This window comes from Semicossyphus pulcher, unplaced genomic scaffold (assembly GCF_022749685.1).
Source record: "Semicossyphus pulcher isolate SPU_LCO1_2020_fin unplaced genomic scaffold, fSemPul1.0.p SCAF_7, whole genome shotgun sequence".
NCBI classification, from domain to species: Eukaryota; Metazoa; Chordata; class Actinopteri; order Labriformes; family Labridae; genus Semicossyphus; species Semicossyphus pulcher.
This window is the reverse complement of record NW_027211748.1, coordinates 17,712,990-17,726,033: the sequence shown is the minus strand read 5'-3', so window position 1 is coordinate 17,726,033 and position 13,044 is coordinate 17,712,990. Positions and strand designations below refer to the sequence as shown.

At 44.8% G+C, this 13,044-nt stretch overlaps 1 protein-coding gene across 11 annotated transcripts in view; it reads left to right on the top strand.

Annotated features, from left to right (window-relative positions):
- Positions 1 to 13,044, top strand: part of LOC138611277 (receptor-type tyrosine-protein phosphatase F) — a 170,603-nt gene that overhangs the window by 99,031 nt on the left and 58,528 nt on the right. For all 11 annotated transcript variants that reach the window (XM_069684267.1, XM_069684266.1, XM_069684271.1 and 8 more), the window contains 4 exons: positions 6,669 to 6,938; positions 8,243 to 8,824; positions 9,491 to 9,624; positions 10,043 to 10,187. In XM_069684267.1, the coding sequence (XP_069540368.1) occupies positions 6,669 to 6,938; positions 8,243 to 8,824; positions 9,491 to 9,624; positions 10,043 to 10,187 (1,131 nt within the window). The remainder of the gene's footprint in view (positions 1 to 6,668; positions 6,939 to 8,242; positions 8,825 to 9,490; positions 9,625 to 10,042; positions 10,188 to 13,044) is intronic.

Genomic DNA, 13,044 nt, shown 5'->3' with positions numbered 1-13,044 from the left:
GCCAGACCTCTTTTCTTTTTTATTTTGACTGTATCGAAAAAGCTCCATTATTCCCCCCACACACAACCCTGAGCTCCTACAGACGTGGAGGGGTCTGGAGTTTCAGGGTTTGTTTTTGTTGTGGTGTCTCCGTGGGTAGACTAATGCAGGGCAAGGGCAGCATTGTACCCATCCTGGAAAAAGCTGGTATAGGGGAGAGAGTGGAAGAGGTCAGCCCCTGCGGATAACACCACCATGTCTGTACATGAAACAGAATAGCTGCTGCAGTTGTTAGTGTGGGTGGAGAAGGAAGGGAGGGAGGGAGGGAGGGAAAGTGGAAGAGTAAGAAAGAGACACAGTCAGCCATCACTTCATAATTTTGTTAAAAGCATATTTAGAGGTGCATCATGCAGGCCATGTTATGAATGAGTGATTCCTTCGTCTCTTTTTCCATCCGTCCAGATAAAATAAGTTCATTAGTGTCCAATCTTTTCCTCGCTTCCTGCTTAGAAATTGTTCAATTGAAGCCCTATTTTTACTTTTAAAAATGTACCTCTTTACCAAGATGTGGGCCACAAATGACTGCAAGTATTTTTCTTGTGGAAAAGTACCCAAATATTTAGGGATGCACGTTATCAGTATCTGCAGATAATGGCTTGAAAATGACATATCAGCATCGGCAGATGTCATTTTTCTGCTGATATTTTCAGCTTTAATTCTGCCTAAATGCTCGATGATTCTCCAAAAAGCTTGACGTAATGCTACGACATTAACTCAGCACGAGTGTGCGCGCACACTGCCGGGGCAAAGTTCTCAACAATATAGAAAAAAAGTCACAGAAACTCGAGCCAATGAATAGAAGTAAAACAACTTTCACAACTCTTAACTAGCTAACAGTTAGCTCACTTTCTCGTCATTTTACCGGACTTAACAACATGCCGAAAATACACTCGCGGCCACAGCCGACGCTAATAGAGTGTAACATAAACATCTGTGCAAAACTTACATATTCATGGACACACGATTAAAAGAGTCCGTCAGCGATTACTGATGTCTCGTGGTAGGTGCAGTAAACAAGTCCGGGCATGTCTCCCTTATTGCCGTGTTTCGGGACAATGCTGCATTCAGGTGCACTCAGAAATGTGAGCAATCAGACATGCCTCTTCCGTCAAGCGTGAAGAAGGGTGCAAGATGTCTGCGGTATGGCAGTTTTTGGCCACTACAATAAGAGTAGGCATGATATCAATTCCACTACAGAGGGGACTTGATGTTCTCTGCAATTAGGTGGGAAAAAATGTGCCGAATATATCGGTATCGAAATCGGCAATCAGCAAAAAAGGGTTGGAAAATATTGGATATCGGCAAAAAATCCAATATCGTGCATCCCTACAAACAGACAGACCCTCCTCTTGGATCAGAGGAAGCAGAGGTAAAACAATCTCAAAGGAACATAGAGGCATTAAATTTAAAGATAAAACACTGTGGGCTCCACAAGGTTTAGATCTTAAATCTTGACAGGATGGGGTAGTCAGCCAAACAGCAAAGGCGAGAAAGGGATGTAAGTCCCGTCTATTAATCAGGGCATGTCTGTCACAGGTGCAAACGCAGCCTTTTTTCCCCCCTCAGAGGTAATTACAGTGGTTGTGTGGCTTGGCGCCAGCAGGGCCCCCAGGCCCAGCTAGTCTGTAACACCACCCAGGTAGCTGTCAACCCGTTGGCCCCGGCACCGGCTTTTCCGCCAGCCTCACCTCACCAGTGGAGAGATAGAAATCAAACCAACCGTAACCTTTTAAAAGTGTACCAGTCTGGAATGGAGAACAAAGGCCGTGGCTATGTTTTCACTCCGTCTTTGTTACTGCTGCAAGGATGAGGAGACGCGACCTGGGGCTGTGCTATCACTGGGCTGCTTGATTGGGTTTAAAACATGAGGGACTCGAGACAAGTGGCCTTTGACATACCTCTCTTCTTTTCCTGTTGTTATGTGTGTGTTTTTTTATTCTGAGATACCAGAGTGGAGATTTAGGGGCTTACAACAGCTGCCATGAAACGTGCAAACATAACAAGCTCTGGAGGCAAACAGGTCATTTGGCAACTGTTACATTTTAAAGTTGATGTGTCGCAGCAGGCGATAAAAAAATGGTTCATTCCATATTTCTGGCACAAAATTGACTTAACTTGAAATATTAATAAAGTTATCACTAATTGAAGGTGACAGAAAGAAATAGGATTTTTTTCTATATCAACACCCTCCTAACACCCACGCATACATACACACACACACTACACTGTCAGATGTGCATTAAACATGCTTGTTATGGGGTGGTGTTTGGTGTCTGCAAATGTGTTTCTGTTTTTTTCCACTCTCCGACGCTACCTGATCCCATTCCTGTCTGCAGGTACACGAACAGGCTGCCAGCACCACCAGCACCACCCTTGTCTTGACATTTTAGAGCCACCAGAGAATGATGTTCTCATATTTCTGTGAGGGAGGGGGGAGGGTGGGACTCAAGGAGGAGGGGGGTCTGCTTATGGATTGTTTGTCCCTTCCTGCTTGCGTATCTATTTATGTCCATCCACTTCTCATCCATTAAGAGTGCGTGGGTGTTTGTAGGTGTGCAGGTGTGCTGCGGGTCACTCTTGGTGACCCCCCCCTCTGTAAAGGAGGACTCCATCAACGTGGGCAGACTCACAAGCGTCCTGTGATTGTGCACGAGCATTCATTTGTCAAGTGCTTATCCCACAACGGAGGAGGGATGTCAGCTTCTGTCTGCCGGCACTGTTCATATATCTATGTGACATGTCAATATGTCACAGAGGATAAAGTGCTGGAGCCGGGCTTTTCTTTACCCAAAATATCTCCATGCTGTTCTATGTGTGTGTGTGTGTCAGCGTGTGAGGGAGGGAAACTCACAGCACGATCGATTGAGGTCAGTTTTATGAAGAAGAAGATTGCGGACAAGCGCGCATCTATCTATCTATCACAACTTCTGACGTGTTATTTTACCTCTGAACTTTCTGCACGGGCATTGATATCATTCATGTCTAAAACTGCAAAATAATCACACAACAGGAAGTGAGTTTCCCTCCTTGGGTCTGTGTGTATGCATTACTCTGCCTGTATGTCTCATGTCACTAACCTCCACTTTGTCTGCGGAAACACTGTTCTGTTTCACTGTGTTTGTTTCCTCTCCACTTTGTGTCTTTTCATTCCGTCGCTCACCTCCATCAAATCACTTCATCCTCAAACAGATCAGCGTGAAGGTTGGTCATTTTCACTTTTAATCCACCCTCAGGTTCCAAATCAACCACCCCTTCTAGCCCCCTCAAATGAGAACATAGATACCCCTCCCTGTAAACTAAAACATTAATAATAGCTCTCCCTCATCTGCCTTAGTTCAAATGTGTCGTCTGCATGAATCCTTGAATAGTTCTTGCATGCCTCCTGAAGCCACTCCCCCAAATCGTGTTTCGATCAGCCTTGCCAAAACACACAAGGAGTCCCTCTGCAGTTTGTTTAAGTCATTATAAGATCTGTTGTGCTATGCAGCTCTGCATTCTTCCTAGCCACACCCATGTAGTCACTGTCAAACATATCCCCCCTAACGTATAGCTCCTTCCACCCTCAGAATTTCCATCTACCTCTGTGTGCCCGTCAGATGTGTGTGATGGATGGCTTCTGTAGTCAGGTTGCAACCGGATTTGTCAGGTATTTAGGCAGCAACACCCTGCGCTCCCACTGAGGGACATGGGTATCAGGACTGACACAGCAGTTCTCCGGGGATTAAGTCTGTTTCACTGCTGTGGGCATCTGCTGCACGGAGACTGAACGATGTGATAGGCACATGTTGGCCTAATGAGAAGACAAACATCCGCCCGGCTTCGTGTGATGTTGCAGCAGGAGGCCTTACAGAGGGGAGAAAACTGTAACAGCTAATCATTAAAAAATTAAAGCTAGCAGTACGGTAAATACCCTGAGATTTGGTGCTGTATCCACAGAGTGAGCGCCACAGTTAATGAGTGATGACATTGACATTGTCTAAAAGAGAGCTAATGTTTTGGGAATAATCTCCTCACTTACACCATCTGCAAAACATTGCTGCACAAAGGGCTGACCTATGGAATATTTAAGAACGGGCTGGCAGTGTGCTGACAGGGGGATGATCAGCCATCACGGTTGCCCAGCATTGCTGCCAGGAAGCCTGGGAGCCCGCTGACTCTGTGCCAGTGTGCTCAAATATTGATTGACTGAACAGGTTCTGCTATCCTTGGGCACTTTGTCAAGGCAGTTAAATTTATAGGTATCCAGCAAGCGGGCAGGCAGAGTGGAGACAGGGCTTATTTTGTGGTTTTGATAGAGTCCCGGAGCCTGTCTCTCCAAGCCGCTCTCAACAGGAGAGAGGCTTCGGGGGAATCGATAACAATTACCTGCCCTCTAGTCATTTTGTTCCACAGCACCTCTCCAAACTTAACCGCACGACATGAATTATTCACAACATTAAGTGTTCAATATAAGCAGCCCCCATTGACTGACTGCTCTTAGCACTGTTTAGTCTATGGCATCATGAAAGAATAACAGATACTTTGAGCCTAATGGTTTTACATTAGGGCCGTTTCTCTCAGGTTTCTCTCTTTCATAAGCATATGTTGTGAAAAATAGCTGCAGTTGGAGAATGTTACAGTCCTGGGAGAAGACACAGGTGGCTATCAACATAAGTGGAACGCTTTTTTCCTCAAATACTCAAAGGGAAGTCTGTCGTGCATTAGCCATACTTGAAATCAGATGTTCTTCATTACAGGAGAAAAATGGACTGAAAGTTCCTCCTTTATCTTCTCCTGTCATCGGGCTTGTGATCCCGTCCCGTGTCTTCCCTTATGTCCTGTGCATGCTTTGCTTGAGAATGTCGTCCCAGTCCTATTCCCAGGCTGGTTACACTGTTCGTTTTGTACAGTCTTTCAAAATCAGCCATATGCCTGTGAACCTCAAAAGCAGTTGTCATGGCTGATCAAGGACTGTAAATATCTGTCCCCTGTTCCCTGCATGAAACCGTCCTTACAGTGAAGTAAAGTTTTACCTTCTGGTTCATAAAGTTTTTTTGTAAACTTAACATTACTTTAAATATAAAACACCCTTCATTACTCTGTCCTAAACCTTTGCTGACCTCTTTACTGCTCCAAGTTCCAAATTGATTGTTTGTTTACCACACTCCCACTGAAAAGGTTAGCCCTCAGAAACAGAAAGATTGATTTGTGTTTTTTGTTGCTCAGACTTGTCCGACCACATTTTTGACGAGATATTGAGCCAAGTATTTTAAGCCCTCATGATTGTATGGATAAAAAAAAAACAGCAGCAGATCTTTATAAAGCACCTCAATTATTTTGGGATAAAACAGATGAGTGTGAACCAAGTCCCTCTTATTACGGTGCGGTCCAGAGAACCAGCCTGCTCCTGACTGGAATCTCAAAAGGTGTTTTTTGTGTGTGTTTTTTTCCATTTCACCACATAATGAGGGGAATAACAAGTATGGCTGTATAGTAACGACGTTCTGGTTCAAATTAGATTGAGGAGGGAGGGGTGAAGGGTGGGGGAAAGGGAAGGTGGAGGGAGGCTCACATTTGAAAATCCATTTTCACGGAGGCCGGTGCAAAAGAGCAATTACAGTCAAGGGCTTTTTTTTTTTTTCAGACAGACATGAGATGTTGTTGCGCATTAGGGGAAACAAGCAGGATAAATTGTGCAGGCATAGTTTCATGCCAAAGTGTTTTGAATACATGCGACCAGCAGCGGTGGGATTGCAATGGTGGCTCCTCACTGGGGAGCTAATTGTTTGGCTTGGCTTCACTTTCTCCATAATCAATGTTAAATAAGTGAGAGCTCATCCTTCATACATTTACTGTGGCAGTATGTCGTGAATTTAACAGGTGTGACACTGATGGATGTCTACATAGCACTGTCAAGCACCATGACAGGCAGATAAGTTTGTCATGGTTGCCAAAAGTTACCAGAAAAAGATCTAAAGTGTGTAAATATGGCAGGCATGTCTTGTGTATCTTTATTTAGACAGACAACAAGTCCTATGTAAATGCTGGCTGCCTGTTTATTCTGGGCCGGCTATTCAGCGTTGCACTGAGGCTCTGCATCGGTGTTTGCCTTGTCCCTGGCGACGTCAACGGGCCCTTCTTGTCTCCATGGGAACCCCTTTTTAATGTCAGCCTATCTGCATATCAGAACTGCACAAAGAGAGGGAGCGAGAGAAAGAGAGGGAGAAAGACAGGCCGAGCAGAAGGAGCCGGAGTGAGGGAGCGGGAGGACAAATCAAACAATGCCATCTCCACAGGGACCCTCAATGATGCAACTCTCGCTACCATTTGACACTTTGACAAAAGAGGGCCAGACATAGTCTCAAGTAAAACTGGGCTATTTTTTTTATTATATTCCCTTTTGTAGACGAGAGGATAAAACACCCCCTCAAAGTTTTCTTGTGAATTTCCAGAGCCATCTTGTGACAGTCCTATTATCCTCATTGTGCTCGCCTGCACATTCGGACAAAAGCGATCATCTCTCCATTCTATCTGCTCCTCTGTGTTAGCTTTTAGCCTTGTGTTGTCGTATGGGGCAAGACCATCTATTAAATTAGAAAAAAAAACAACTTATCCCACCTGTTCACTATTTTCTTCTTCTTCCCTTCAAGTGCGAAGAGTCCCGCCCAGATTCTCCATCCCACCCACCAATCAAGAGGTGATGCCAGGCGGCAGCGTCAACCTGACATGCGTGGCCGTGGGCTCGCCGATGCCCTACGTCAAATGGACAATGGGTCTGGTGGAGCTCACCAAGGAGGAGGAGATGCCGCTGGGACGCAACGTGCTGGAGGTCACCAACATCCGCGAGTCGGCCAACTACACCTGCGTGGCCATCTCGTCCCTGGGCATGATAGAAGCCACGGCTCAGGTCACGGTCAAAGGTGAGCACCATGAACTCTGCTATGGATCTGAGCCAACCCTATATTGTGTTTATGAAAGGCTGTTTGCTGTTTGCAGTCTCCTCGCCGATCCTTTCCCACCTGTCTCATGTCACTAAAACACACTGTTCTGTTTCACTGTGTTGTTTCCTCTCCACTTTGTATCTTTCGATTCCATCGCTCACCTCCATCAAATCACTTCATCCTCAAACAGATCAGCGTGAAGGTTGGTCGTTTTCACTTTTAATCCTCTCGTTTCATTTTCATACAGGTTTCGAACGAGCTCAACCACCCTTTTCAGTTGTCTTTGCATGCTTCCCAATGTCACTCATCCTAACAGTGCTTTGTCTGCCTTGCCAAAACACACAAGAAGTCCCTCTGCAGTTTGTTTAAGTCATTTCTGTTGTGTTATTCAGGCTTGCATTCCTCCTAACCGCACCCATACAGTCGCTGTCATACACATCCACCTAAACCTATAGCTTCTTTCACACTCTTGCTCGACATGTGATGGATGACTTCGGTATTGAGGTGGCAACCAGATTTGTCAGGTATTTAGGCAGCAACACCCTGCGCTCCCACTGAGGGACACGGAACTGACAAAGCCGTTCTCCGGGGATTATGTCTGTCTCACCGCCAGGGGCATCCTCCGCCCAGAGACTGAGTGATGTGATAGGCACATGTCGGCCTAATGGGCACTGATTCCAGCGTGTTTCTTTCTGCGAGGCCTTTTTTTTCCCGTATCGAAGTGTTTGTGTAAATGTGGCTCTTTCCACCTGTATGTGTGCGACAATGCGAGCGCGTTGTCTACCCACTGCAGCCTCCCTTATCAGTTGTTGTCTGTATTGATCCCCCTTTCCACTCAACTGATCGATACACAGAATGTCACAGTCATTTAGAGGGACCTCTGCAAAACAGACCCCTTTCTTGAAGGAAGCCATAATGACGACCCTCTGCTTTGTTTGTATTTGTCATACGCTCACAACGGGAACCACTCTTGCAATTTTCTTCTTTTGTCGGTAATGACCGGGCGATTTATAAAGCACAAAATTGGGATTTTAGTCTAGCTTTTATTTTCCTTTTGGGATATTGGCTGCCGACAGCACTATACGGATTAGCTCATGAAACAATCATTTCAGTGCTATGAGTTACAGAATGGAGAATTACATGGACAGTCATGTCTGTTTGTGCCTTTATTTTGAGAATCGTGCTGTAATGTTTGTCAGATGTGCAGTTTTTCTTAAATTACCCACAAGTCCCTAGGGTCCCTTCGTGATATCAAAGCTAATACCTTCTTTTTCCCTCCTCAGCCTTGCCTAAGCCCCCCACCTCCCTCATAGTGACTGAGACTACAGCCACCAGTGTGACCCTCACCTGGGACTCTGGAAACCCAGAACCTGTATCTTACTATATGATCCAGTACAGAGCCAAGTCCTCAGACAACGGCTTCCAGGAAGTGGAAGGTGTCGCAACTACCCGTTACAGCATCGGTGGACTAAGCCCCTACTCTGAGTACGAGTTCCGTGTCATGGCTGTCAACAACATCGGCCGTGGGCCGCCCAGCGACCCCGTGGAGACGCGCACAGGTGAACAGGCCCCCTCCTCGCCACCTCTGCACGTCCAAGCGCGCATGCTGAGTGCCAGCACAATGCTGGTCCAATGGGAGCCGCCCGAGGAACCAAACGGGCAAATCAGGGGCTACCGGGTGTACTACAGCTCGGACCTGACGGCTCCGCTCAGCGCCTGGCAGAAACACAACACAGACGACAGCAGTCTGACAACCATCTCAGGCCTGACTCCTGATATCACCTACAGCCTCAGGGTGCTGGGCTTCACCTCTGTAGGTGACGGGCCACCTTCCGACATCCTGCAAGTCAAAACCCAGCAGGGAGGTGAGCAGCCAACCACCGTGTGTGGCCCTGTGTTAATTAATGTTTAATGTTTTTTGCCTGTGTCAGTTGTTTACTGTAGCTTACACTGGGAAAAATAGCTCTCAAAAACAAGGGAAAAAAGGCACCAAAAAAAAAAAGCAATAAAACAGCAGAAATAATGCTTAAAAATAGGCAGAAATTATCTGCCAACAGAGCAGGAACATCTCACTTGCCAATATTTTTAAAACAATATTATTATTATAAATACCAGATATCTTCAAATTAGCTCCGCCAGACTAAAAACAAGAACATTTGCCTAATTCATAGAAATTATATCAGAATTAAACATAATTATAGATACAAGTGAATATCTGTGGAAAGAATTTCTGTTCTCACACATTTATTAAAAGCAAAGCTTATGTGTAAGTGAAATTCCATCTTAGGCACAACAGTTCAAACGACTTACAGTGTCACCCCCAGATATAAAACAGTTCACTGTCTTTGTCCTGTCTGCTTTTTCACGAGGCTATTTGTGTATCACTTTGTCTCTGCCGTACAGATGCCTTCCCCTGTGGTCAGTTTGTGGGCGGTGGTTGTTGTTGCTGAGGAGAATGTTTAGCTTTAGTAATGTGCTCCTTTTGTGTCGTTACTTCTTTAACCTCTGCTCTCTCGCCCCTCTGTACCCAGTCCCTGCCCAGCCGTCCAGCTTCGAGGCTGAACCTGAGCTGGATAGCCGCATCATGCTAACGTGGCTGTGGCCCGTACAAGACCCCATCACTAAATATGAGCTGGAGTACTGGGAGGCTGGCTCAGACACCAAGGTTAGAATAACAACATGAATTAAAACTACTTCACGACTTGGTTTTCACTTTCTATCCTCATCTATCTTATTTACACTCGTCTGATATTCGGCTGTGAGAATCCAGACCAATTAATCTTGCTTTTTATGATGCAATTTCTCTGAATGGTGATGTGCGGCTGAAGCAATGCTATTGTATTAATGCAGTCAACTCTCCAGCCAAGAGAAAGATATACTGTAGTAACAGAGAGCAAAGTTGTTGTGTTGTTCAGCCTCTTTGTGTTATGGCTATTCGCTCATTCAGATGGACGTCTGCACCGACTGTAAACTAGCGAACAGTTTGATTTTGGCTCATTTGTATGCATGTTGAAAGCAGAAACAGCCGTCTAGGCTTTAGGATTAAATTGAAGATTAATGCCTCCATGTTTGAAACCCTCCAGATACATGTGCCCTTCAACCCTGCGGGCTCCTACGCTGTGGAAGGTCTGAAGCCTGACACCTTGTACCGCTTCTCGCTGGCAGCCCGATCTGAGATGGGTTTAGGCGTCTTCACTCAGCCCATCGAGGCTCGCACCGCCCAGTCCAGTAAGTCCATAATTTTTCCCCCCTTGTGCCGTCTCTTTCATCTGTCTTATCTGCTTTCTGTCCACTAACCAGACTGATTTTTGAAGAGTAACAGTCACCCACGGCCGGCTGAAGCAGGTTTAGAATTAGGCAGGACAAATTGGAGTTTCATAGAGCTTAGATCAGACGGCGTTGGCAACTTGAATGTCAAGTCAATTTCTGCACAACACAAAGTGCTGACAGTGCAGCCATCCCGGTCAGCCTCACGCTTCCTCCACCTCCCCTCTGTCACCAACACTAACCCTCCTGTCCGTCTATCTGAGGGCAGGCCCTGTGTTCAGTGTCAAAGGTACGTTTATTGTGTCTTTTCCCCACATTTGTGAGCCGTGCTGTGTTTCTTTTTCTTTTTTTTTCCTCAAATCATCATTATGTGCTTTTACAGTGCCAGCACTCAAAATGTCACTCTCTGCCAGCTGACCGCAGATTTTTGTGCTGTGGTGGCACAATGCTTGTACCACCTCGACCAGGAAGAAATGTGCAGTACACACGCTTTGCACACATTCTGTAGGAACTAAATTATTAAAACTAAAGGCTCACATTAATGATTTTACCCTTTGAACTTTCATCGTATGTTTCATGCTAATTAAAGTTATGCGACTACTGAAACTGACTTGAGGCGTTCTGCTAGAGATACAGCTGTTGGAACTCTCCGTCCACTGAGAGCTGCACAGAGGTGTTACAGAGAGGAGCAACTCGCTCACAAAAGATCTTTGAGTATCGACATCAGCTTGCACAGAGCACACAAACCTGCCAAAAGACAAGTTTAATATTGGCCAACCATTAGGCTACTCATGCAATTAGCGCTAATTAGTAACAGCTGATTTGTGCGCACTCGCACCGGTGAACACATTCACACCCTCTAATTTTCAACTGGCATTTGCCGCAAACTGCTCCACTGTAGAACCTGGCTGTCGAGCAGTGCTGCAGCGTGAGCACACTGTTATAAAAAAAAGAGCGAAGTGAAGGAAAGATCAGATTTAGAACTGATTTATTTTAGCGGATACACAGAGCTTTAAAAATTGGCCAGGATCGGCCTCAATACCAGACCTGAGGATTGGCTTGGGACATCTCTAGTGCTCTTATTAGTGTATGTTCAGATTGTGCTTTACTCATCGTTGGCCAATTCAAATCTCACACAAAATGAACGGGTACATGCTTTAAAGAAATTCCAAAACTCTCTGTCTGGCCAGTAACAAGATCACTGTGGTATCAACATGAAAAGAGAAAACTGGACCAAAGTGATGAAGATCTCTCTCTGTGACGTCTTTCTACATTAGGACAGAGACAATCATTAGATACATCTCTGACAAGCGCAGAGTTATATAACCGTCAGTTGAGATCACGAGCGATGATGAGTCTGTGTCCTTGTAGCCCCTGTCAGCGGGAGACACAAGGACACAGAATTTGGAAAACAGAATTTGGATTTCATGCGGCGGGAGGATGGTGTGCATGAAATGAGCGGAAGCCTTGGGAAGGTTCTGAGGCAAAGAGGCGGCGGGAAAGTGTGACATTTTCCAATGCTGCGTTTTAAACATTTCATGTTGTATTTTTAATATTCAGAGCAATGAACACAACTGAACTGCATTCATATATATGTTATATGGTCAAACTTTACAGCTCGACTATTCAGCTAAGGACGTAACAATCTTCAAAAGCATCATACTCTTCCAAAAACAAAATGAAAAATGATATAAGCAAAGGCGGTTACGATTACTTTAATCTCTATTTGGGGACGTGGATTTTAGGGATGGCAAGTGTTCTGGTTTCCGTTTGTAGCACACTTGTCGTCCGAGTAATATTGACCAATCAGCTATCAGCAGGCTGCAGCGTATGCAGGAAAAAAACAGTCCGTGTGGAGAGCAAAATGTAATTTACATCCCGTCTCCAATCTGCGTCATCTGACGCCGATTTACCTTCTTATTAACCTCTATAAACAGACATCTGCAGACATCCGTTCTAGATCTAAAATTCAACTTGAGAGAAATTCCCTGACGCTGTGTCACGAAAGCCGATCAGCGTTCAGATTTCCCAACTTCTTCGAATGCATCAGACATGATCGATCCGACCTCCGTTCATTTTAAAAGTAGTTTTCTTCTCCTCTTGAGGACAGACTTCCAAAGCTTCATTTTTACTTTTTACTAATCTGCATCATGATGTTGAAATTTCGGCAAAGTTAAGACCTGTTAATTAAAGTCAATCACAAGAAACCTGTTTCTTTTTCTGTAAACAATGCAGCACGTGGACAATAAAGTCTTGACTGGAAGTTGTTTCTCGCTAACCGCTGGCTACACACGACATGTTCAACGTTGTCCCCAGAGGCTGTATCATCGTCAGGCTATAGCCGATGGGATCCGAGATATTATAATCAGGTTTCAAACAAAATTGTGTCTCCAACAACAAGAATCCAAACAAAGGGTTGAAAACAAATCTTTTAAATTTTGTTTTGTGAAAACAAAATATTACATTTAAAATCTAATATTTAAGAAGTAAACTGGTCTTTGGAAAAGGATTGGTTAAGAATCACTCAAAATTTCACTATAACTAAAACTTAAATCATGTGTGTTGATATACATTGGATATAATAAGGCCAAATAATTAACTCCTGGGCCTGAACAGTGGGAAGAATGAGCAGTAGATAGAGGCATGTTATTTTCCCCATCTATAATTCTCTCTCTATTTTAAGCCCACTCTTTGCTCATTCTGCCTCCCAGGCTTTTGAATTTCCTGTGGTGTTGTCCTCCCCTCATCCAATTTGACTTTGATCTAGCATATTTTCATCAGGACCTCAGTATCACAATCTATTCTGCAAATCATGCGC